Source organism: Periplaneta americana, chromosome 14 (assembly GCF_040183065.1).
Source record: "Periplaneta americana isolate PAMFEO1 chromosome 14, P.americana_PAMFEO1_priV1, whole genome shotgun sequence".
Lineage (NCBI taxonomy): Eukaryota > Metazoa > Arthropoda > Insecta > Blattodea > Blattidae > Periplaneta > Periplaneta americana.
Genome location: NC_091130.1, coordinates 143,490,284 through 143,517,650, shown reverse-complemented (window position 1 = coordinate 143,517,650; position 27,367 = coordinate 143,490,284). Strand labels below are relative to the sequence as shown.

Below are 27,367 nucleotides of genomic sequence, written 5' to 3'. Positions count from 1 at the left end.
CTAAAGGAGGCATCTACGAAGTACGAAAATACTATCGAAAATATCGAACATTTATTTTCTGTTCAATTTTTTCTCAAAATTTTCCCACTCTACCAATTGTCGCCCTGGGCCCAAATCCATGTGATCCATGATTAAATACGAGTCTGGTTAAATAAGCATATTTACTCATCTCTAATGACGTGATTTGGATTGTCTATTTAAATAATAAGGACGGCGTTTCTGGGACAGCCTGTATAAAATGTGGTATATATGAAGAACTATAAAATTTATGTCAATAGCTAATAGTCACAGGTTTTGAAGGATTTCATACATTATTTTAATAGTTTTCACATATTTACATCATTATACCTCTAACAACAATTCTGATGCAGAATTTCACGTTCATTAATAAAATTAAGTTAAAAGTACGACAATGAGAAAAAAAAAACACGAAAACCAAATGACTACAATAGTGGACATGGAACATTCTACTTTGAGTCATCAGTGAAATTTTTCCCAATATATGGTATTTTCTTTAAAAAAAAAATAGATTAGGGGTGGAAAAATTCAAATATCTTGGAGCAACAGTAACAAATATAAATGACACTCGGGAGGAAATTAAACGGAGAATAAATATGGGAAATACGTGTTATTATTCGGTTGAGAAGCTTTTATCATCTAGTCTGCTGTCAAAAAATCTGAAAGTTAGAATTTATAAAACAGTTATAATACCGGTTGTTCTGTATGGTTGTGAAACTTGGACTCTCAGTCTGAGAGAGGAACATAGGTTAAGGGTATTTGAGAATAAGGTGCTTAGGAAAATATTTGGGGCTAAGCGGGATGAAGTTACAGGGGAATGGAGAAAGTTACACAACGCAGAACTGCACGCATTGTATTCTTCACCTGGCATAATTAGGAACATTAAATCCAGACGTTTGAGATGGGCAGGGCATGTAGCACGTATGGGCGAATCCAGAAATGTATATAGAGTGTTAGTTGGGAGACCGGAGGGAAAAAGACCTTTGGGGAGGCCGAGACGTAGATGGGAGGATAATATTAAAATGGATTTGAGGGAGGTGGGATATGATGATAGAGACTGGATTAATATTGCACAGGATAGGGACCGATGGCGGGCTTATGTGAGGGCGGCAATGAACCTTCGGGTTCCTTAAAAGCCATTTGTAAGTAATTAAGTAAAATAGATTCCAAAACTTACTAAACGATTTTTCATACTTTTTTCTACTTTGAAAGCTTGTATGTATTGTTTTACTGCTCATTAGAGATGTACATAATTCGACCAAATTACAAATGTCTACGCTAAAGTATCAAAAATCGTCTTACATGAAAGCTATCTTGTGTTGTAGTCTTCGATGAGAAATCGAATATGAAGCATGTCATGGGGACAATAACCAAGTAACTATTTAATTGAGACAGTTAAGAACAACTTCCGTGTAATAATGATGAAAATGACCAAGAACAACTTCTCTACATTTCCTCTATGTGTAAGAATAATATTAGGGGAGACTTTTGTACCTTTAGCATAGTGTAACTTTGAACATTTTTTGTTTTTTAATGTTTGCTGCTACCTAGAGGACTCAAACTGAAGTAGATTGTAGAGAAAGCCGCTAAGTAGCTCTGGTCGTAGTTTCAGTTTGATTTATTGCAAAGTGTGAGTTCCGTGGACAAAAGAATTTTTTTAGTACCAAAAGTAAACATTTCGTTTATTGATGTATGTTTTCTAACACAAAACCAGATTGTATTTGTTAATATCTTTCAAGTACGGTGTGTTCCCTATCATCTGGTGAGTAATAACATATTTTAATTTCCATGATTTATTGGACTCTCTTATTTTTCGGAGCCATATTTGTTTAAACGTGCACCCTCTTGTACCTTTGAACACAGAACATCTTGTACCATGGAACATGTTCTAAATGACACGATACTATCGGGTTTTGTTTTTATTTTATTTTAAGATCATGTCACGAAGTAAGTCTGGAGTTAAGAGGTCCCCAATTGATCCGGATGCCTTGAAGAAAGCTGTTGAAGCAGTTATGGCTCCTCCAGGAAATAAAATCTCAATCAGAGAAGCCTGCTCTGGTTTATGATTGCAAATACATTTTAAATATGATTGTCAGTTTTTACAGCTATATTCTCACCTATATGCCATGTGTTCCAACTTACAAGAGGGTATGTTCCAAGGTACATGATCCTGTTGTACCTTTGAACACATTACATATCTCTTCATTTTATTTTTTCCATCCTTAATAGATATGCAAAACAGGGAAATACATACAGAGAGTTGTAAAGGAATCTTCAGTAATTATTTCAAGCATTTTTTTATTTAAAAAATTTCATTTCCCAAAATTAAAAAAAATAAAATGTGAAAAGTGTTTAAAGGTACAACAGTCTCCCCTACTGTTTGTAACTACGAGGTTTAAAATTCTGCTGAAATGTGAATTACAATCAGAATGTACGGTACCGGTACCTTGCATCATATTACACACATTCTATTTTGGCTGTAAAAAAGTCGGATTCCGAATAAATGTTAATATCATATTTACTGTGATTGTAAGTTTACTGGTAAAGTTTTACATAATTAATTAATCACTGTTCCATGACAGTTACACTGTAAATGGAAAATAGCTGATCAAGATTTCATCATCTGTTCGGCACAATAATGTGGTAGTTGAATTCCTTTCAGAAGTACGTCAGTCACTTTCTGAAACAAACCAATACGATAGTTTTACCACAGTCTAGCATATACAGTCACGAAGCTTAATACGTAGGGAATATGCATCCAGAGATAGTTGCTAACCACTAGGATCGCTACTATCGCCACATTATAGACAATGCGAAATAGTACCGGCACAGTCTATTGCTCCTAGTACCCTCAACAACCAAAGCTTCGTGAATGTATATACTAGACTGTGGTTTTACTTTTATTAAGTGAATGTATAGGAGTTCACGTAAGATTAGCTCCTAAAAGGCTAATATTCAACGTTGCCAAATGTTCCTAGATATCACCAAAGCAGATCAAATTACAATGCTATGTACTGTAACAATAATAATACATTTATTTATGGTTGATCTAATATTAAAATGTATTTTGTCTGGCAACATGTAATTCATTGGTTTGACTAAATATTTTATGATTCATGAGATTTAATCTTGTTTGATCACATGAAATAATTAGTACGAGTACCTATATGAAATCTGAAAACCGAGTACCACTTTAAAATGTACACTGTTTGTACTATTTATTAATACGACGCTTTATAAACTACGATGCTTATCTTGCGTGAGTTAAATAAAAAAATTAATTAAATTATGTTTTTTTAACGACGCTCGCAACTGCCGAAGTTATATCAAACAATAATAATAAATTTATTTACGATTGATCTAATATTAAGACGTATTTTGTCTGGCAACATGTAATTCATTGGTTTGACTAAATATTTTATGATTCATGAGATCTAACCTAAAATTTTATTTTATTTGATTACATGAAACAATTAGTAAGAAATCTGAAAACCGAGTACCACTTTAAAATGTATACTGTTTGTGCTATTTAGTAATGCGACGATTAGTTTCCTCAACACATGTTATAAGATATTTAGTAGGATTTTAAATGAAAAATAAAAAAAAAAAACATGCTGAAACCTTCCTTCTGGAGTGTCAAAATGACTCTAGAAAAGGAAGATCATGTGTATTAGATCCATTATTTAGTATCAAACTATTGTTAGAAAAAAGAAGAGAATTTAATTTAGAAACCCATATATCTTTTATTGATTTTGTGAAAGCTTTTGATAAAGTCCGAAGAGACCTTTTATTCGACATATTACAAGATAAAAATATTCCAAATTTGCTATTACAAAATACAATAGAAATCTACACAGACAGCAAAATAAGTATCAAAATAAATAACTGTATATCCGAAAGAAAATTAGTTAATAATGAAGTTCGACAAGGTTGTCCACTATCACCAACTTTATTTAATATTTATATAAATGAAATTATTTTAAAATGGAACCAAATCTACACATCAGGAATCAAAATAACCAGCGCTCTAACATTAAATACCTTACTCTATGCCGATGATCAAGTCATAATTTCCAATTCAGAGAATAATTTACAAAGAGGATTATATACATTAAATAAAATATTAAAAGATTTTGGGATTGAAATTTCAGCACAAAAATCAAAAGTAATGACATTTTTAGAACAAGACCCAGTCAGAAGTAAGATAATACACAATAACCAATGCCCCGAACAAGTACAAAATTTCAATTATCTGGTTGTGAAATATCTTATGAAAATGAAAAAGATGTGAACAAGAAAATTACCAAATTTACAAAAATTCTAGGAATAATAAACAATACATTAAAAGCTAAATTAGTACAAAAGTCTACAAGCATAAACATATATAATACACTAGCATTACCCTCCCTTTTATACAGAAGCGAGATTTGGACATTGAAGGAAAAAGACATGAACAGAATCAAAGCAACGGAAATTAAATTTTTCAGGAGGACAGCAGGATATACTCTTTTAGACCGAAAAAGGAAGGAAGAAATTTTAGAACAATTAGAAGTAGAGTCAGTAGAAGAAAAAATCAGAAGATACAAATTCAATTGGCTAGATCATGTAAGAAGAATGGAAAATTCAAGAATCCCAAAAATTATGATGCAGTATAAACCTAGAGGACATCGTCGACCAGGAAGACATTTTAGAAGACTGCTAGATGGGGCCGAAACAGGTCTACAGAGGCCTAATTCGTGAAGGATGATGATGATTAATACGACGCTTTATCAACTGCGAGGGTTATCTTGCGTGAGTGAAATAAAAAATTAAATTAAATTATGGTTTATTTAATGACTCTCGCAACTGCCGAGGTTATATTACCAGCGTCGCCGGTGTGCCGAAATTTTTATTTCTTTTACATGCCAGTAAATCTACTGAAATGAGCCTGTCGCATTTAAGCACACTTAAATGCCATCGACCCGGGCCGGGATCGAACCCGCAACCTCGAGCACAGAAGGCCAGCGCTATATCGACAACGCTACTCAGGCTGACGTGAGTGAAATAATGATGATAATGCCAGCGAAATGAGTCCAGGGTCCAGCGCCGAAAGTTATCCAGCATTTTACTCTTTATGGGTTGAAGGAAATCCCGGAAAAACCTCAATCAGGTAACTTGACCCTACCAGGATTTGAACGCGCAGTTTTGCAGCCCGATATGCAGAACACTACTGTATGCCGTGGACTAATGATTTTATTATGACAGGGACAGAAAATAAAATCACAGAGGGCAACTTTCGCAAGACATAACGTTGCAGAAAAATGGTACTGTCACAATACATACCAGTACATAATGTACTGCTGTGAAAAGAATATTTTCATTGTTAAATATCCAGTGCACGGATGAACGAGATAAGTCATTTTGAAACAGTAATGTTATTAACAATTTCCACTCGAATGAGTCCATTTGGAATCACTAACATTACTGTAATCTCTGATTCATATGATTTTCCTGATGATTCCATTTGGTATCCTCAGAAGTAGTTTCGTTCTTTATCGATAGAGTACCCGCCAGTTCCTTGGCCAGCTGTTATTAGGAAGAGGATTTTTTTGTTTTTTTGTTTCTCCATGGTGTCTATATGACCTTATATTGCGTGTTCAGTTCAAAGTGTGTCATGGCTCGCTGTATGCCGTCATGTGGCTAGCCGATGAGCCTAGAGAATTCAATCTTCCTACACTTCCGCAGAGGCGTATTACCTATGTGCCAGAGAAGTTGCCTAGCAAGTACGGCGTTCATTCAGAAGAGTACGTACCGATACGTGCTGTAACGCCGGTAGTGGCAGGAATGTGAACTGTTTGGAAACATGTACTGAGGTGAGTTTTTTCTTACTGTCGGGGTATGGGGAGAGGGTTAAGACGATTACTTACGTATTTGTTGACATTAACTTCGACGGTCAACATGGACACGGACCATTTGATTTGTGTTGTGGAATGTTGCTGTACGCAACCGATGATAACAAATACCCTGCGTACGACTTGGCCGCGCAAAACGCAGTTCGAAAGAGGTTATGGTAGCACACAGACCGTACAGACCGCCATCTGTTGCTACGACGTTCAAGTTATACCGTACACGTTCTTAAGTTCAGATTGAACGCCTTGATTAATAGGCAGCTTTTCTGACACAAAAGCTGAAACTCGCTTCAAATCACTGACTCATCAACAGTGACGTCATGACACACTTTGAAATGAACACCCAGTATAGCCAAGAGAGATTTCTTAAAGAAAGTTCGAGGCAGCGAGAAATATGTAAAATAGGTGTAGTAAACAGTCTGCTCTGAATTCCCCTACGTTTTCTGTTCTAAAATATTGTGAGCCTAATCCCGTCCAAAGCAAAATAAAATCTTAAACATTAGGTTAAAGTTACTATAGATATACATTAACATTTCTACTCACAGACAGAGGAGCTATGCAGGCGGTACATGGGTGAAATATGATATAGAAAAAACAGCAGAAACTAGACACGAAGAACAAACAGAAAAATATGGCAATGAACCAGAACAGGCAGTAGATAGGGTTTCCGCAAAAATTTCCTGCCCCCATTCTTCAGGTAGGCCTACTGCAAAAGAAAACAAAAATGACATTTAAATAATTGATTATTTTAGAAACTGAATTAATTAATTAGTTATATATGTTAACAAAAGGAAAAATAAATGAAAATACATTGGAATAACTTTTCCGACAAACACTGCCGGAAAATTGTCTGGACTGTATGTGGCATACATCGGCACTTAGAATACGTCACCCAGTTTCGGGAATGAAACTACAGATGTGTTGGTTAAATGTTTTATTTTTATTTCGGTTTACAAATGGAGAGTATGAATCTGTGATATGATAAGAGAAGTAACTAATGAAGAGTATGCAATATATTTTCTCTACATATGAAGAGATATTCTGAAATTAGTCTCAGTTCCCAACAAATTTTTCACTACGGTTCACTCAAAGTGTTTCGTATGTGTCTATTATCACTTTAATATTGCAGAACTCGCGATTACAAATCAAACGAGTGGCAGCACAGGTCTGTAGTTGTTCTCGATACAAATGCCTAGTTTATGGTAACTGATAATAATTAATAGTGTAATTGAGAGTTTGATGTTACAAGATGTACTAAAAAAATAAAATTATTGCTTTACGACACATTTAAACGTATAATACATAATCATCTCGCTAGCATCATCACCTTCATCTCATTCAGACGCTATATAACCATAGCAGTTGATAAAGAATCGTAAAATAACAAAGTAAACTAAACAAACTACGATATCTAAATGTCCACACTTACGAGATGTAGTTATATTCCGCCTCAGTTTTGTATTTTTCAGTATCTTTTCTGATTTTCTCTATGCAGTTTATCCGTGATGTCGCAACAACCGAAATGCAGTTCATTTGTTTTCAACGTGAAATGTTTATGAGCTCTACAGCGTAAAGGGAATTTTAACATTGTAAAATTCCTTCCCAAAACGAAAAGTTACACTTGTTCGAATAAAATTTCTGCACATTTAAAGGACAAAACTAAAATTCTTTCGATAATTTATTATCATAATACAGTGTTCCCTTAAAATAACTGAGCATATTGGAAATTCAATCAATGGCTTTCTCAAAATACGGTATGATATGTTTCATATAAAACAATTTTTATCCCAAAAAGGAAGCAAAGACAAGCAAAATTGTATTAAACATTTTTGTTTGAAATATCTCAAAGAATAACCTCTTGAAATTAATGACACTACTTACGGTTCACTCTTATTGCAAGGAAATAATTCTGCATTTAATAGTTAATTCTATTAAGAGAAGTTTTCATGTTAATGCTATGTAAATGAGTAGAATGAAAACCTTAAAAGTGTATAAAAGTTCGAAACACAGAACCATTGTTATGCAAGTTGGCAGTATTGTTACTGATGATATAAAGAACATCCCACAGATGGCATCACGGTGCAAAGAAGCAATACTCCTTCTCAGGAGCAGTGTTGCCAATTTAATGACTCTGTTGCTAAATCTGGCGACTCTGAACTATTTTTCAGTGACAATTTCTTCTAACTTTTCCATTGATTAAAGAGAGTTAGTGACTTTTTTCAGAACTTTCTAGCGACAGAAATAGAGCTTTCTGAATTGATTATGATGAATCTAGCTACTTTCGAACTATTGTTAGGCGGCTTCCTGTACACTTCAGTTGGCAACACTGCTCAGTAGCGCTGTAATGGTAGCTCTCTTCACACATCCATCAAAGAGCAGCAGCGTTCTGTCATCAGCGTTTTGAGTAATGAAGGACCAATTGAAATTAAAGTGCACGAGTGGGGCAGTGCCTATGTTAAAAAATATCAGGTGCATAGCTTTAGTATGCTGAATTTTATCTTTACGTAAAACTACGTATGGGTGCGAGCATACAAGGAAATTACTGGGAAAAAATTGGAAGACAAGAAGGATAAGGGGAAAACAAGAAGAACAAGGGGAATGCAAGGAGAACAAGGGGGAGACGAGAACCAGGGGACTACAAGGAGAAAGAGGGGAATAAAAGGACAATAAGGGGAATAATAGGAAGAGGGGAATACAAGAAGAAGAAGAAGAAGAAGGGGAAGACAAGTTAAACAAGGGGAGTATAAGGAGAAGCAATGAGAACAAGGCAGGGGCGGCCCGTCCATAAGAGCTGCGGAGCTGCAGCACTCCCTGCTTTGACAGGAAAATAAAAATAATATTTATTTTAATTTGTAGAAGAATTGTTACAGCTTTTATTGGTAAATTGCTTTATATTTCATCTGGCAGGGAATATGTACTATGCATTATCTTTTTGCGCGTCGACTGTACTGGAATTGACACTACATTCAAAGTCGTCCTGGGATCTGCAGGGTGGGACAGATCATAGAGAGTGTATCTTGCATGGTCAGGGGGTAGAGAGGTGAAGGGGAGCAGAGGGAAACTGCGGCTGTTTAAAACCCATATTTCGCTGCAGTGACTTGCAGAGCCAGGCGACAAGGACAGATCTTTCCTCCCCTCCCACACCGCTATTGTAATGCTACGTCAAATGGATTCTCTATTCCCTTGAAGCTTAATGACAAAATTTTTATTTTCTCTTCACATACTTATTGTTGTAGAATCTTATCGAGTTAATATAACGAAATTAATATTCTCTTTTGCCTTATTATGTATATATCCAGCCTACAGCAGAACCTAATATTTGCCTTAACTCAAAATGATTGCATGAGTAGAATCCTTTTAATATAACACGTAAAATACGAAAGAGACTTCTTTTCCACTTTTAGAACATTGATTTGGTGTGACGTCTTACAGTCCATGAGGATTTACTTGTCTAGTCCCTTTTAGAAAGAGAGAGAATGCTCACCATCTCTCTCTACCCTCATTTATGATGGTCGACACTCCTTCAAACGACCACGAGTTATCAGTGGCGGCATTCTCTTCCTCTTCAAATTCTGACTCCATTCCGCCAGAAAGTTCGTCCGTGTCGTCCAAATTGATTACCGAACGAATAATAAATTTCCATCTACAAGTCCATCCTTCGCCCAATAAAATTTTTCAACTTTCCTACGTGTTCATAGGCCTTCCTCCAATTTTCTTCCGTCACTTTTGCAAGTGAGCTCATTTTCAACCTGTTACACACGTTTTTTAAGAGTCCTGTTCGGGCATTTCTTTCCTGGAGATCGCAGCACACTTCCACTTCCGCTTTCTAGCGCTTCCTTCCTCCCCCCCAGCGCTTCATTTTTTTTTTTCTATTAACACCACGAGATGATATACCTGTCGCTGCAGCAGTTCTCTCGATAAAACTCGGCACAGATATTGTTTGTTTTCCGCATATCAGTGTCTCATATTCTCCAGTAAAGAATTTATCTGCATTAATAACCATGTTCATACCGTGCGACTTCAGGGCTTTCCCGCTTTTTCCCATACTGTCTACCATTATTATTAAATACAAGAGCACAACACTCAATACAATATTTAAGGTAACAGTGAAACCATGCATCTCCGAAAACATTTTAATTTGTGAATTATATTATATTAAATTGGTACAACAAGATACAAACTCGTCCATATCTGTGGAGTAAAGGTCAGCGCGTCTGGCCGCGAAACCAGGTGGCCCGAGTTCGAATCCCGGTCGGGGCAAATTACCTGGTTGAGGTTTTTTCCGAGGTTTTCTCTCAACCCAATACGAGCAAATGCTGGGTAACGTTCGGTGCTGGACCCCGGACTCATTTCACCGGCATTATCACCTTCATTTCATTCAGACGCTAAATAACCTGAGATGTTGATACAGGGTCGTAAAATAACCCAATAAAAAAAAAGATACAAACTCACTTCACTATTCACAAAATACTACTAACTAATGAACTCGAACAACCCCGAGACGCCACTGAGAGATCCACTAATTGGGTTTGCAAAAGTGTGAAGGGAGAAGGGAGGAGAAAGGGAATTCCAAGAATTGTACAAAAGGAAACCTCTTGCCCGTCACATCTGGTGGCAGTCAGTAGACAAGGACCTCAGACAAGGACAGTAGAAATCACGCCAACTTAATCCTCATGCACTGTAGTACCGTAACTTAACCAGTGCAAATGTGCAAGCATAAGTGTGTGTGAATTACAGAATATTAATTTTGTTTTTCTCAACTTTCCCTTACGGAGCAGATTGATGTAATGAAGTGAAATTAAATGGTCGTTCGTTACTCAAGCTTCATCCAGCCGAAATAGTGCATATACAGTATGTAAGGAAGTATAACAATGAAATTTACGCTAAGCATTTGTGGTTATGTGGATGTGAACAAAAACATTCTGTATTTTGTTTTCCTTGCCTCCTCTTCGGTGGTGATACTGCATAGACTAGGAGTGGTGTGACAGATTTAGGACATTTGCCCCTAAAATTAAAATGCACGAATCTTCGCAGTCTCACCTGAAAAATGTTGTTTCATTGGCTATGTTACGCAAAACTGATATTGCTGCGCAACTAAGTGAAGCGAACAGAACAAACATTCTCAAACATAATCAAGAAATGAGAAAAAATTGTGAAATTATTTAAAAAAATATTGATTTTCTGGCCAATATGAACTTCCCCTTAGGGGACATAATGAAAAAACGATTCGAAGAACCCTGGTGTATTTCGTGGGTTGCTACAGTTCGTGAGTAATCTAAACGAGCCTCTCAAAAATCATTTGGAACATGGAACTGTTGAAAGGTAGTTGTAAAACAATTCAGAATGAACTGGTAAATTGCATGTTGAGTGTCTGCCGATATGAAATTCAGACTGAAATCGATGGTATTAGCCATTATGGCAAATGATGCCACAGAGATCTCCCAACTAAAGGCCCATTCACAATGAAAATTAAACATAAACATAACTTAAGCATAAAACCTTGTGTCCATGTTATTTAATGAAAGCATTCACAATGAATTACATAAGCATAAACTTAATCTTAATCATAAGACGTTAACATGAAAGTTTGCAAACTCCAAACTTTCATGCTTATGTTTATGCGATTTGGAAACAGTACACAAGCGGAAAGCGTGTTTTCACTTTTTGTTTAACATCTCAGGGGCTTTGCCTACAGGCAATATTTCGATCTATTGGCCGTGATGATAGCTAGGCGCGCAACATGGAATCATATGACGAAAAGTTGATTATTTTACATCTCCGTTGCTTTGATCTCAAGTATTGAAAGCCATATACTGATGCCATTGTAGTTATTAGAAACATAAATTGAATAGCTACATCGTCAGTCATTGTGCAATTCTCCATTTTTATGTAATAGAGTCTGTAGTTTTGTTGATTCGGTATGTTTGTTTCCACACACGTGTTATGTTTACGTTATGTTTAATTTTCATTGTGGCTACTTAAGTTTGTGGCATATTATGTTAATGTTTACGTTATGTTTAATTTTCATTGTGAATGAGCCTTAAGTCAGGCAGTTTTGGTTTTTCGATATGTAGTGCATTTATTTTTGTCCTATACTTATTAGTAATGATATCAAGAAGTGAAATTTGTATGTACCAAAATCTACTGCAGCTCCCCTAATCCACAAGTTCACGAGCCGCCACTGGAACAAGGGAAATACAAGGAGGATAAGGTGATTACATAGGAAACAAGGGAAAGGCAAGTAGAGCAATGCGAAACTAGGAGAACAAGGGGAAGACGTGAAGAAGGGAAATACGAAGAGGAGAATATACGAAAAGGGAGAATACAAGAACAAGGGGAAGACAAGGAGAACAAGGGGACGACAAAGAGAACGAGGGGATTAAGGAGAAGATTTTGTTCTTCTTGCATTCTTCTTGTCTTACCTGTATTCTCCTTGTATCCACTTGTTTCCGTGTATTCCCCTTGTTGTCCTTGAAATCCCGTTTTTCTCCTTGTATTCGACATAAATAATTGTTTCTAGAGGAAACCATGCACTCTGTAAGTGACTGATGAAGTTTATTGAGCGCAATGGGGATTATGTAGAAAAACGATGCATTTTGTATACCATCTACGATCAATACATTTATATAAAATTATCATTTTACTCACCATCGTAACTTCATCGGTTAATTCTACGTTATAAAAAGATGACGAAGAGAACAAGGATTTTGATTTGGCCTAGATGCGTGTTACAATATAACAAATTGTCTATAAATGGTTTTATATTCATATATATATATATATATATATATATATATATATATATATATATATATATATAATGACAAAATACATTCATGAAGTTGGGAGACAAAATATTTTATTACATTCTAAAATAAATTTCTCTGCATCTATTTACAGTTTTGCAATGGGAAAATAGTACAATACTAATTTTAGAAGAAGTATGGCCGTTGACACGTGACTGGATGCAAATCCTGTTGAATATTTGTTTTCTGTAAGTCCTCGTCTGACTAGAGGCTCTGTATGTATGTACAGCAGGAGCGTAAATTCTATAAAAAAAATTGAATTATTAAGATACGACATAATAACATTTCATTCACTACTGACAGACATTATCGCCCATATAAAAATATAACATGTACATTACATTTTGAATAAAATGTATTGAATAGGATAAGACATCAGTACCCACAGTAGCAATTTCCCAAACTCGAAAATCACATTGTTTTATTTGTTATTTTCTGTGAGGCGATTTTAAATAGAAATTGCTTGTTTAAAATTGTGACTGTTGTTTCAGAAGACTACATTTTGCTATTGTAGCAAACATTATTACATAAAAAATGATATATTGAAAGAAGGTGATAAAACAAATGGTTCATCGTCAATATTAGGTTTTATGCATCCTTCATTAAAATTATTATGAATGTTCTTCAACATAACTTCGTAACTTTTCAAACACTGAGCGAAAGATTAAAAAAATTACTCTCAAATAAAAGTATCGGGAGTAAATTAATAGTAAATTAACAACAATAATTAATTTAAAACGATAAGAAGAAAAATAAAAGTAAGTTAAGTTTTCGAGTATTTATTTCGCTCCATTGCTTGATTACTGAAATTTATGCTACTATAAAATATATTGAAATGACAAGTTTAAGTCGTGTTTTGATTCACGCAGTCCAATAGTTGAAATTTGCGTCGCAGAAATCAAGTAGTAAACAGAGCATGGTTTGTTACAATGTTGATAACTTCAACTGGGAAAATTTCCCCCTATTTCGGAACTTAACCTATGGCCACGTTGCGCAGCATAGTTTGGCCAGTTATTAATCCGCCACTGATTATTGGTGTACCACTCATGCCTAGAAATAACAAGAGACAAAAGGGCGTACATATTTTTTTTTACAGAAATCTGTGAATCTAATTAGGAGGGAAAGTGGATTTTCAGACATCTTGATGTTTTTAATACACAGAAGTATGAAAACTCAGATTTTTTCTGCTCTGAAGTCATTTTGAACATTTACATCACACATACTCTGTGATACACAAAAAAAAGTACAGTAAATAAACAATTAGAAATATGTATACAAATGCAGGAAATATTCTAACAACATAAATTTTAAATAAAACATGGTTATTTGCAGAGACCGGAAGTTTAGGCATTATGAATTATTAAAATAGGCAGGCAAAAAGGCATTATAAATAGCTAAAATACGCAATAAAAGGCAATCAGAAAAACCTTGCACTAGACCCACAACCTTGCACTTTCCACAAAGGGATTTCGGCAGCAAGAAAAGCTTTACATAAGTCGAATGCAAATTGAGATTTTCGACTCGATGTTACAATTACTGTTGGAAGCAAAGAAATCTTCTTCCCAGTAGCCTTGGAGAGCGCATTTTTGTGTTTGGTTGTACTGATATATTGCGATATGAACTATTTAGCTAGCTACAGCAACGTCGCAATGAAAAATGAAAGAAAAACAACCGTTAAAAATAACGTTAGACTGCACTCATTGTTGCTTTGTCAAATAATAGTACATTATGCAACGAGCCTATAATGATAGTAATTAAGAAGCGAGTATGGATGTTTATGAAACGAGCGCAAGCGAGTTTCATAATTTTCATACGAGCTTCTTAATTACCATTATAGGCGAGTTTCATACGACTTTTTATGCTCGACCATATTTCTAACTTGAAATTACCGGTATTCAGATGTATACATTTTATTTGTATCTGACAAGATCGGAAGTGACCTTGTTCTAGGTCGTGAATTGTGAGATGTGCGCAGACGCGAAAGTATTGATTTTTTCCGAGGAACAATAATGTCATTGACCTTGATGTAATCCCGTTAAACTTGATTATTGAATTCGACATTGAAAAACGAGATGACAAACTGAATTTATTTGAATATTATTTGCAATTAACGCTAATTATTATAGTAACAGAACATAACCTTCTGCAACAGTATTGGATTTCCAGCCTCCGTGACTTTTCGCTAATTCTCTTTCGATTGCATATCCGAGAATAATCGATACTTGCGGTTTTATAACGGTACAAAGCTGACTTGTCATTGGCTGAACACCTGTAAGCTGAGTTGTCATTGGCTGAAAACCTGTACTTTAATGAGTAGGTGTACTTTAATGACATCCATTAAAGGACTGCTATGAGGTGTATAATTACTACATTTCGGCATGGTCGAGCATAAACACAATTATAGTTCCGTCGCTCTAATTTCCGGCAGCCAATCACGTTGCAGGTCGGCTACATATAAACGTGTGAGTCTTGTGATTCGCTGATGAAGACGTTATGCATTTCCTAAGACTCGATAAATACTTAATATAATAGCCCGCCATTTTGACTCTTTCGTTGGCGATCACAGAAAGAACACGAGGACGTTATTTGCCGCTCAATTATTTACTGAATTACAGTGCGTTTGATTTATTATCATAGGAACTGCAACATGATAATGTTTAACGGTGTGGCAAATAGATTTCTCGTCTGGTAGCTCGGCAACGAAAGAACAAAAATGGCGAACGATACTACCTATGTAGACTTTATAGAGCCTTCACTTCCTAAGACGTAAGCAAAGAGGAGGAATCACGCCGGGAATAACAGCGTCGCGAGTATAAAACGCTTACTATTATACATTTTTGCACGGCTGCACTCATTGTTGCAAAGAGAATATGAACTGATTGAAAAACAATAATATAGCCTACATTCGGTGAAGTCACTTTCATTGTAGCGGTTATAGAAACTAATTAAAATATACCTGTAGGAAATTTTTAATAATAAATTAATAAATAATAGATAAATAATCAAATAAAGGCAAAAAAAAATATTTTGTAAATTAGGCATTTATATTAAAAAAAAAGGCAGAAAATGACAACATAAAACTGTGACGTTTCAATCACAAAGGTATAATTCGTACAGATTTAATTTCAAAATAAGGGTAGATTTGACACATTTAAAAAGGCATTCTGCTAAAGTTCCGGTCTCTGGTTATTTGATTATAGGCCAAATTAATGTCATTCATTACATCTATTCAATGACCAATATGACTCGAATCGTCATGTCCTTGTAGCAATGGTTTATTGTGAGTAGAATGAATAATCGCGTACCGCTTGTAACACTAAACATCAGGATTCATTCTTAATTAACATCTTCATATTACGTATATTTAAAACGAATTCAAGTATGCAGACAGTAGCTTTTAATAAAGTCCAAAATATACGTATTATAACAATACATTATCATACGAGGGAGTTCGTTAGGGTTTGATTGAAGTAATTAATTTCTAGACATGAACAACAATAATCTAATATGACAACAAATAAATAATTACGTATAAATCGGCAGTGTTATATTCTGTATCTGCTTCATTAACTAGGTACACAAAATCATCATTTTACACTTCAGCTGAATTTGAAGAAAACAAACAAACAATTATTAAGACAAATTCACATCAAATCTTATTTTTTTCTACACATGAAAAGCAAAGATTTACAGCACTTAAAAGAATAAGGACAATTACGTATTTTTTAATTGTAAATTATTTACTATTTAATCTGCAGTGCTCGGGAAAAGTGACACAAGTCAGTTTCCACAAACCTTTTTTGATAATTTATTGACAACTTATACTGGTTTATGTCGATTTGATTTTCTTCTGTATGAATTATTGTAATGGGAGGAATACTTATGTATTTTTTTCCGAGCGAGCAGATGTTCCGTATGTTGTCAACAGATTATCAAAAAAGGTTTGTGGAAACTGACTTGTGTCACTTTTCCCGAGAACTGCAGAAATATAGATCATTACTATGGTCTGGTGATCACTATGCTGGCTTCCAGACCTGGAGGTCCCAACATCGATTCCCGGGTTAATTAACCAATCTTCAAAATTAGATACATTATGCGGAGACTAAGAGGAAGGCAGAAAATAGGAAAAATTGGAGAATGCTGGGTTTGCAGTGAAACACCTGCCCATGAGCAGAACACTTATGCATGTATGTATGTATGTATGTATGTATGTATGTATGTATGTATGTATGTATGTATGTATGTATGTATGTATGTATGTATTCCTATCATCTCTGCTTCGATTCGACTATTTTTCTGTATCTTATTATTACAACCTCGAATGTTTAGTTGTTCAGAATTACAGTTGTTCGTATTTAAATTATCTTGCCGAATACAATTCGTGATAATAATAATTATCCTCAAGTAATTCAATTTCGCATTTTATGCTCATGTTTGTTGTCACTAGATAATAATTCTCGATCTCCGGTCTCGAAATAATTATCATGACAAACATTCGTTAAGCTCAATTAAATTATACATCTTGATTACACAACTTTTAACACTGTATCACTTCGGAATATGTATGGTAAGACTTTCCTGTGTTAAATTTCAACGTACCTCGTTTACATGTTTCGACCTATTTATGGGTCATCTTCAGAACTGGTCGTTGTTGGTCTTGGCGCCACTTGTTCTGTTTCCTGTGAGGGTGTGTTCCTGTGGTATAGTATAGAGTCAAAGAGTGTGTGTGTTTTGAAGTTGAGTTGTGTGTTGAGAATTTCGTTGGGGTGTGTTTTCGTGTGTCTGTATATTTCATATTGTTCTAGTGTGTTTAGTTTCTGGCTTTTTAGTTGGATGTGCAGTATTTCCATGTCTGTGTTGATGTCTCTGTGGGTGTGGTTAGCATTTGTGATGTGCTCTGCATATGTGGGGGTGTTTTGTAATTTTGTTATGGCTGTGATGTGTTCTTTGTAACGTGTTTGAAACGATCTGTCTGTCTGTTCTATGTAGAAGTTGTTGCAGGTGTTACATTTGAGTTTGTATACGCCTATGTGGTTGTATTTGTTTGTTTGTGTGTTGAGATGTTTTTGTAGAGTGTTATTTGTTCTGTATGCGATGTTGTAATTTAATTTCTTGAATGAGGTTGCAATTTTGTGAGTGTTTTTGTTACCGTATGTTAGTCAATTAAATTACCGGAAAACTAAACCCACTCGTTGTATTATAAAAGATAATTGTGTGAAAAGGGAGTCTATAGCAACAGGAAGAAGTTTCCAGGAAGAATTTCCAGTTTCTGCGCTTTTAAGTCCATCGAGTGTGGGGAATGGAATAGTCAAGAACTTAAGAGAGACTGGTTTTTTAATTAATAAGAAACCTCAGCAACGCTGCAGAGTTTCCACTCAAGAAACTTGAGGAAACATTAACGGTAGACTCTAAAATTTGCAGTGAGAATCTTCCAGACATACTTTAGCGCAGGAGATTGGTGTATCTAAATCATTAGCAAGAGTCTCATCAAAGTTAATTAAACTCTAGCATATAAGCAACCAAGTAGGAACGATCCTGACAACAGAGTGAACTTATGCAAATGACTGTAACAGAGTGTTCTTATTAATAAGATTAACACGTGCTTCTACCGTTTGCGCACCTGCCCAGCTATTACCGCTTCCGTGTGGCGGGGATCACAGCGTTCTCGTCCGCTAGCCAGAAGAGTGAATTCCCCGCGGGTAGGAAAAAAATCTCTCTGTATCATTTAAATTGACACTCTTCATCAAGGTAAGTTTTTGTATATAGGTATTTAGGAAGTTAAGCACAAACCCACTAATTTCTTCACTAGGAAATTACAATCCTGCATTAGATAAACATAAAAGACCTAAGAGTGTACTCCACCCTCTAGCTTGGAACGACAATGTACAAGACGAATACCAACTTGCACTCTAAACAACCATTTGACTCCTCAGACATACATGTCAATTAATGCACTAATAATGTTATTTCTCTGTTCCAGGGTCATCACGTTATTGGCTGCATAGATGCCTTGTATTCTTTGTAACTAATTAATATGTATTTTAATGTTTGAGTACTTCAAATGATGATTAAATGACAACCTCCCACCACAACATAGTCATGACCCCATTGTAGCCAATTGGCTTGTCGTCAGCACGACACCTTATCCTGCTCAAGGTTTTTCCGTGGTTTCCCTTGAGTAATAAGACAAATGTCGGGATGAGCCCTAAAAGAAACGGGCCACGGACCACTTCCCTTCCCCCACTCTTTCTCTTCTACTATCACAAAGAACTTGCTAATTTCTTAGATAACAAACCTGTATTATGATAATAGGGGAAAATAATTTTACTGTAAGTTCACAGGGCTAACGGCTTCGAAGCTGGGTACCTGGTTCTAATGAAGTGCACTGGAAGCAATTTAAAACATGGGGGCATGAGATAGTTACTCTGCCTGCCATAAAAATTCACTTCAGTTAATCCCCAAGGTAAAAAAAAAAAACTGAAAACAATATCTGTAATATAATACGTCCTTATTGTCCACACCTGTAGAGTACCGGTTAGTGAGTTCGGCCGCGAAACCAGGTGGCCCGGGTTCGATTTCCAGTCGGGACAAGTTACCTGGTTGAGGTTTTTCCGGGGTTTTCCCTCAACCCAATATGAGCAAATGCTGAGTAACTTTCAGTGATGGACCCCAGACTCTTTTCACCGGCATTATCTCCTTCATATCATTCAGACGCTAAATAACCTAAGCTATTGATAAAGCGTGGTAAAATAACCTTACTTACTTACTGGCTTTTAAGGAACCCGGAGGTTCATTGCCGCCCTCACATAAGCCCGCCATTGGTCCCTATCCTGAGCAAGATTAATCCAGTCTCTATCATCATATCCCACCTTCCTCAAATCCATTTTAATATTATCCTCCCATCTACATCTCGGCCTCCCCAAAGGTTTTTTCCTTAGGACCTCCCAACTAACACTATATGCATTTCTGGATTCGCCCATACGTGCTACATGCCTGCCCATCTCAAACGTCTGGATTTAATGTTCCTAATTATGTCAGGTGAAGAATACAATGCGTGCAGTTCTGTGTTGTGTAACTTTCTCCATTCTCCTGTAACTTCATCCCTCTTAGCCCCAAATAGGAAAATAACCTACTAGAATAAAAAATAAAAAAATACGTCCTTATTTTTGTTAAGTGCTGTGATTCATTATATTCATTCCTATTTACTGGTAACTGATTAACAGAATAATCATCATGAATAAGGTATCAATGTAATAGAAAGAAAAATAGCATTTTCATTTGTCTTTGTAGCAACATTTTGTAAATACATTGATGTGTAAAAATAAATTATTTTAAACTATTCAGAAATATTTATACTTAGTGCTTACTTTGCTAATACCATTTACATTTCTTCCATGTAGCTTCCTTTTCTGAAAGTCTGTCCTCCTGCTTATTTGTAGCGTTGCACGAAAAAATGTGATTCATGCAGCCACACAAACGATGACCACGTTCAGAATGCCGTTGATGAATATCACAAAGTAGAAACAGATAAGGGAACGTGACGACATCAGTACTAGTTAGCCTACTCTTTGTTGCGTTTCAGAGCAAACACACACAATGCCCACAGTCTCACAGTGGATGTCGAAGGGTACGTTACATGAACAGCCAACGGACTGGAGGTACCAACAACGACACCAGTAACACCAACAGATGTGAATGTCTTGCTATTGTTGCCGCATTACACAAGTCAAAGTCACATGTGTAGACATCTTCTTCATTTGTTTTAAAATTATTCTTAACATACGAATACGTAATCTTTTTATTGGTGACACAGTTTCTATAGTACATTTCTAGATCCCCTGCAACATAGAAAGAACACACGGTATCAGTTAATAGCATAAAATATTTCTTCAGACAATACATGTAAGTAGGCCTACGAATTAACAATTATAGGCCTACAACTTAAATTTATTTCTGTTTGATCCAACAGTAACACAGTGTTGCCAGACTAGGTTTCCTTTTCAAAAGTGAGGGATGTTAACGAGTAGGAGAAAAGTTTGAGGAAACATTTTTTGAAGTGGTTTTTGGGAGAAAAATTTGGGGAAATTTTGTGATTTAATTGATAATTGAAAAGTACTCGAAATTCCACTAATACTTATATTCCATTTTATTTTATTTATTTTACTTGTAATTCTATTTTTTTGCTCTTTATGTCTGTTATAATAGTACATTATGCAAGCGAGTTTCATAATTTTCATACGAGCGTCTTAATTACCATTATAGTCAAGTTTCATACGACTTTTTATGCTCGACCATATTTCTAACTTGAAATTATTCATAAGTATTCATGTTATTCTTATCTGACTGAGGAGCGGAACTGACCTTGTGCAATACCTCGTAAATTGTGAGATGTGCGCAGACGCGAAAGTATTGATTTTTTCCGAGAAACAAATGTCTCGCGCTAGTTGTTTTTTTCGATTGCATATCCGAGAATAATCGATACTTGCGCTTTCATATTGCTACAATGATGTTTTCTGATTGGTGGAACACCTGAACTTTAACGAATAGGTGTACTTTAATGAGGTCCATTAAAGGGCTGCTACCAGGTGTATAATTACTACATTTCGGCATAGTCGAGCATAAAATATAAAATGCTTTCCTGTCATATTGCGAATCTGACACGTTAGTAATGCAATTTGTATTAAAACACAGTCAATCTAGTAATCTAGTAATTTTAGATTTTAATCTTAAGAATGTACTGAATGTTTTTCCCTGCATTTAATTGTTGTTAATATTTAATGTAACAACAATAATAATAATAATAATAATAATAATAATAATAATAATAGTAATAATTTATTTTATTTTACCTGGCAGAGTTAAGGCCTTAAGGCCTTCTCTTACACTCAACCAGATCTACAATAATTAATATAAGTGCATAAGTAATAATAATATAGTCAGATAATAAATGTATCACGTTTATGAGTATCATATTTAAAATAACAAAAAATAAGTAAGCTTAAATAAAGAAACAATAATTAAAATTTAGTGAAACTGTTATAAAAACAATATTTACAAAGTATACCTAAAATAAGATTACGCAAGCAAATAAATGCGTGTACTGTTGCAACACAGTATATCTAGCATATGAGAATGTGAAAATATTAATTGTTTTTGTGAAGGCAGTTTGGGGAATTTTTTTAATTATAAAACCTAATTTTGAGGTAAAAATTCTGAATAGGATATGGGGAAATTTTGTTTTCACCATCTGGTAAGACTGTCGTAAACATGACCATTATTAGTCTAGCGAAATTAGTGTTAAAAGTGTTGCCAATGTAGCGATTTTGACGCTAAAACTGGCGACTTTTGATTTTTCGGTGACAAATTCTTTTAACTTTTCTGTTGCTCAAATAAGAATTCAGTAACTTTTTCAGCACCCTATAGCGACAGGAATAAATATTTCTCTATTGATAATAAAGAATCTAGCGACTTTTGAACTACTGTTTGGCGACTTTCCGTACACTACAGTTGGCAACACTGAGAGCTAAGTAGTTCATTCACCGGTCTGTTTCAGGGAAATACCCATCATAATCTTTTATCATTTATTAGTCTGACGCAATAATTATGTTTACACGAAGTTAATCTTCCAAGGAAGTGATACTTCGGTAGTCTATTACTTTAACTTGGATATATTGAACAGGAAGATCATCAAGATACTTTTACGACTTACGACGAAAACAAGAATTACATAATGACAGTACTATCCTAGATCATATATACCCAGATAGGTCGGCATTATAGGCTTTGAGTTTAACAACTTTTGTCAGGTTTACTACGCTGCCATCTAGTTGTTACATAAGGAATAACGTCATAATTCCCATTTGAATTGCATTAGCGACTGTACTGCCACCTCGTGTTCGTTTACGACGGACGGGTGGCGATCCTGGCGGTTGTTCTCTTCAAAGTGCTGCCGATTTTAACATAGCGATGAGTTATCTGTTACATATATGATCTAGGGTACTATTTAACTGAAGTTAACATCAGCCTAGGGTTACCAATAGGAAGGCGAGAAAGAAGCTGGACAGAACAGAAACAGTTCGTTGATAAAAACATGGCATAGGAAATCAAATAACAGGCTAAGTATAGCCTAATAATAATTTTTCTCCTTATATGTGCCAAAAAGTTACACTCTTTTGCAGTCTCGATCAAAATAATTATACAAGTTCTCTAAGAGGAATGACGGACAGTGAAGTTAAGACATACTACCACAAGACTAGGACTCTCAACCACGGCGTTTCGAAGATTGGCTCTAACTTAGCCTTCAGGTAAATGGTAAATCAGAAGGGTATCAGACTGGCTGGAGTTGTAACTTATACTTGCCGTTAGGATCCTTCATGCTGACTATCTCACATCCTCTGCTGCAGTCGTGGGTTCGAACTCGTTCTGGGTCGAAATGGCCTGAAGAACAGACGTCAATGTATTCGTGATTGTTGCCATTCTCTCCTTCGTTGCCGTTCTTGTAGTCCGCTGGGTTCCAGCTGCAGATGTAGCACTCCACAGCCTCCGCCACTGAAATCATCAACAAGTATTAGAATGTAACTTCGTGAGCTAGAAACGGATAATGTTAATTTTGTCTGAAATCCTCTTATTCAGGAGCCGTACGTCTGTATGTGCCATAAATTTGTAACACGGGTCCCTTTACTTTAGTTTCCCCTCAAAATGATAAGCGTAGGAACGCCATTTCGCAACACACGGATAACCTAGAAAACGAAAGGGAACACCTAATGAGCCACGATAATGTGTACTTAAGCTGTTTTACCATAAATTTGGTCCATGGTAAAATACTAATTTCTATTATATTTTGATGGAATAAAAATTATTACTCTTTAGAACTGTTCCCTTTCACTTTTAGTACAGCTTATCCGAACGATTTTACAAACTGCTACGAAATGGCGTACTTGTGCTTAGCAAAACAAGAGCAGAAAAATAATATCTGTAAATTATTTACTTCCAATTAAGTACTAGGGCATTAGAAAAGTAATGGCAACATAGTTACTGTTTCACACCAAATTTATGTAGATTACTTTGGCATTACATCGAACTCCCAGTAAAATAGTTTCGTAACTCGAAAATCGTGACAAGTAAAGATATGGTATTTCCTAGTAAAATACTGCTGTAAACATATTTTAATAAATAGGTACCAAAGCCTCTGATAATTTACTATTTTATTATTGAAACTTAATATCTCCAATTAGGGAACAGATGCATTATAGGGGCCACCCAGCGAATAGGGATTATAAAGAATGGATACTGAGCGAATTTTCCTGTGTTTTGTTTCTCTGTGCGCCAGAGTTTAGTTCTACTTTCAAGCGCTAGAGGTTAGTGTAATCGAGCATGGGCTAAGATAATAATTGAGAATAGAGTTGAGACATAGGATTCAAACATCGCCTACCTTATTGCATAATCCAGTAACGCTTTGCTTCAAATAAATTCAAGTTAACAGCTTTTCCTTATTTCTCAGTGACGAACTAATTGTAATAATAATTTTTTATATTTCAGATATAATAAATTATATTATAGAATATAATACATTATAAAATTATGTATCAATTTCGTTTAATATTTGCATATAATATAATATAATATAATATAATATAATATAGGTATATGGTTTTACTTCTCATAAGAGTTTTCTTTTTCCATTTTCAGTGGTATCAAATCATTACATATTTTAATTTTTGTTGGGGACAACGTCTCAACCCTCATTATAAAGGAACTCTAAAGTCTAGACATTACAGTTAATGCCGGATTTATTATTTTATGGATCCAATTTATTTTATTTGAGTACATAATGTACCTAGATGTATTAATTATATGTGTTATATTTCCGCTGTTCGATTGCTAGGTGGTGTGATGTCAGCGCCAACTCTAGGGAGAAAGCAGAATCTCACGCTCTAGCTGGCTTGAAGGTCACTGAAATCAGTCCGGCTACATCAAAGGTACCGACGCGAAGTGTCCATTCTTTATAATCCCTATTCACGGGGCTACCTATCACTTATTGTCCTATACGCAAAAAAGGTCAGCTGAAGTAATGATTCGATTAGCGTTTTCGGCATTATTCGATAAGCATTAAATGCTACCAAATTAAAAAATTAAATAAAAAATTTAAACAGTTTGTTACTACTGATGTGATTTTAGTCAGTTTGTGTTATATTTTTGGTCCAGGGAAAATATATTTTACTATTACTGCTGTTATTTCCATTTTGAAGTAGGCTACAAGTCAACAATATAAAACTGACTGTTAATTAAAAGTTGGCAACATATTTTATGTCGATTATAACAGCAATACATATCGATAGCAGCATTCATACTATTCAACCAATAAGGAGATCAGCCCATATAATGCATCTATGCCTCAACTAGTAAAATAGTGTTGGAAAAAATTTACAAAAGTAATAAGCGATTTTCGACATACGACAGCATTTTACAGAGGGTGCGACATACTTGAAATATAGTCTCCTGCCATGTCAACAATACGTTACCAAATCCTTGGAAGACGGCGGACTCTAACATGCAGTATCTTGTTTGGATATCTCTCTCACTGATCGATCTAGAGCTCTTTGCATATAGACTCTTGATTGAAAGCGAATGCCTCACTTCCACCCAACTTGCAATAGTTCAGTGTGATAGAACTTCTCTCCCATAAACTTCTTGTAATGCCCTAAAGCACCGAGTTGCATGTTTTCCTCTTGCAACTTGGATTTTTTATGAAGACTGGACATTTTAGGGCTGTATTACTTACTATAAATTAGAAACAGCCATTGTATTTACAAAATATGGTTATTTCGAGACTTTTAATATTGCAGATTTATTAAAAAATCTCTGCTCTATTACGCACTACAAGATTCTAATGATCACCATTAGGAGCGCTGATTTACAGCATTGTTGCCATCACTTATCGAATGCCCTAATATTCATATTGTTTACTTTTTGTTTTACTACTTGTGAAAGTAAATTACACAATAAACACTCTAAACAGTCTTACTAGCAAAAAATCTTATACAGACGTTTAGCTGTCTTATACTTACACAGCGAATAGCTCATTTATAAGTCGCGTGTAAATTCCTTATTAATAATCACTACATAGTCATGTATAACAATACAACCACAGTCTAGTATATACAGTCACGAAACTTGAGTTGATGAGAGTGCTAGGAACAATAGACTGTGCAGGTACTATTTTGCATTGTCTGTGATGAGGCGATAGTAGCGATCCTAATGGTTAGCAACTATCTATGGATGCATATTTCCTACGTATTGAGCTTCGTGACTGTATATACTAGACTGTGATTGAGCTTCGTGACTGTATATACTAGACTGTGATACAACTGTTACACAGCTACGTCATAGTTTCGTCATTATTTTATTATGAAAAGTAATAGAATACTAATGAGAGCCTCTATTGCACCCGATAGTGTGTGCTAGTATGCCGCAGTATCGATAGTACAACTGGGCCTGATCGATTACCACGCTATATTTTTTTTTATCAAAGAGTACAGCTACAGCAATATTATTCTAATTATTCTGTGCTCTTTGTTTTGTTCTTCTGTGGTTACAAGGCAACCATTATCGTAAAATGACAATCGATACGAACAGCTGTTAAAAGGCGGCCATTTTCTTCCTATATACTGTATATGCAACCACGGCCGACTTGATGTCCCTTCGCGAGCATCAAGTCGGCCGTGATGCAACATTTAAACTGGAGGTTTAGTGGTATAACTACTGCGAAACAATTCCCATGTATAGTTACACGCTGCATATACATCCATTACTTATGCATGGATTATTAGAAAAGTTTCCTGCTTAAGTCTCGTGTAAAACTTATACACGATTTATTAGTAAGACTGTAACATATGCGATTTATAGTTGTTATGATTCTATGGGAATTCAAAATAATTATGATCGCCCTAAATTAAAACAAATGTTTTACTCACAATTGTAGCTGAAGGTGAGTATTACTCCAGTGAAAAGAAGCAAGTTGAATATCGGAACCACTTCCATTGCCAGGTCTACCTGTAAGCATTTTAGACACAATCGTCATTATGAAACATTATTTTACAACTGATAACCACACCTATGATTTTAACACAATTAAAATATATCTCTACAGTCTAAACCAGGCTCTAAAATACAAAAAGCAGGCTTGCAAAATAATAAAAAAGCCAAGTAAAATATTGGGTAGTAAGAATAAAGCTTAAGTACTTTCTTAAGGTTTATACTTTTGAGTATCAGCACTTCCTGTGAATATATACTCGTAACCACTAGTACATACTCAAGAATAAAGACATTCTACCTAACGCGAATATATACTCATTTCTACAGCCTTCTTGATCGTTTAAAAGTTAGTATATACTCGTGTTACCTATCCTCTTTGACCATATTGCACTGTGATGCTCAGTTTTTTTTTTATATGCTTTCACGTGCTATCGGCATGCTGTAGTGGTTTGTGTTTTGCGTTTTATAAATAAACAAATAAACAAATCAAGAAATAAATAAACAAATAATGAATAAATAAATAAATAAATAAATAAATAAATAAATAAATAAATAAATAAATAAATAAATATTCTGTCTACTTTCTGTTTTTGAAAGCATGCTAAAATGAAAGTTTGATTG

At 35.1% G+C, this 27,367-nt stretch overlaps 1 protein-coding gene across 4 annotated transcripts in view; it reads right to left on the bottom strand.

Annotated features, from left to right (window-relative positions):
• Positions 1 to 12,734: 12,734 nt before the first annotated feature.
• LOC138713787 (uncharacterized) overlaps positions 12,735 to 27,367 on the bottom strand; it is a 246,950-nt gene continuing 232,317 nt past the window's right edge. For 3 of the 4 annotated variants that reach the window (XM_069846204.1, XM_069846206.1, XM_069846205.1), the window contains 3 exons: positions 26,686 to 26,764; positions 23,072 to 23,260; positions 16,238 to 20,550 (listed from right to left, as the gene is read on the bottom strand). In XM_069846204.1, coding sequence (XP_069702305.1) covers positions 20,345 to 20,550; positions 23,072 to 23,260; positions 26,686 to 26,752 — 462 coding nt within the window. In that variant the 5' untranslated portion in view covers positions 26,753 to 26,764 and the 3' untranslated portion in view covers positions 16,238 to 20,344. Of the gene's footprint in view, positions 12,956 to 16,237; positions 20,551 to 23,071; positions 23,261 to 26,685; positions 26,765 to 27,367 lie in introns of those variants that run through there. The other variant, XR_011335989.1, reaches the window with a different exon arrangement.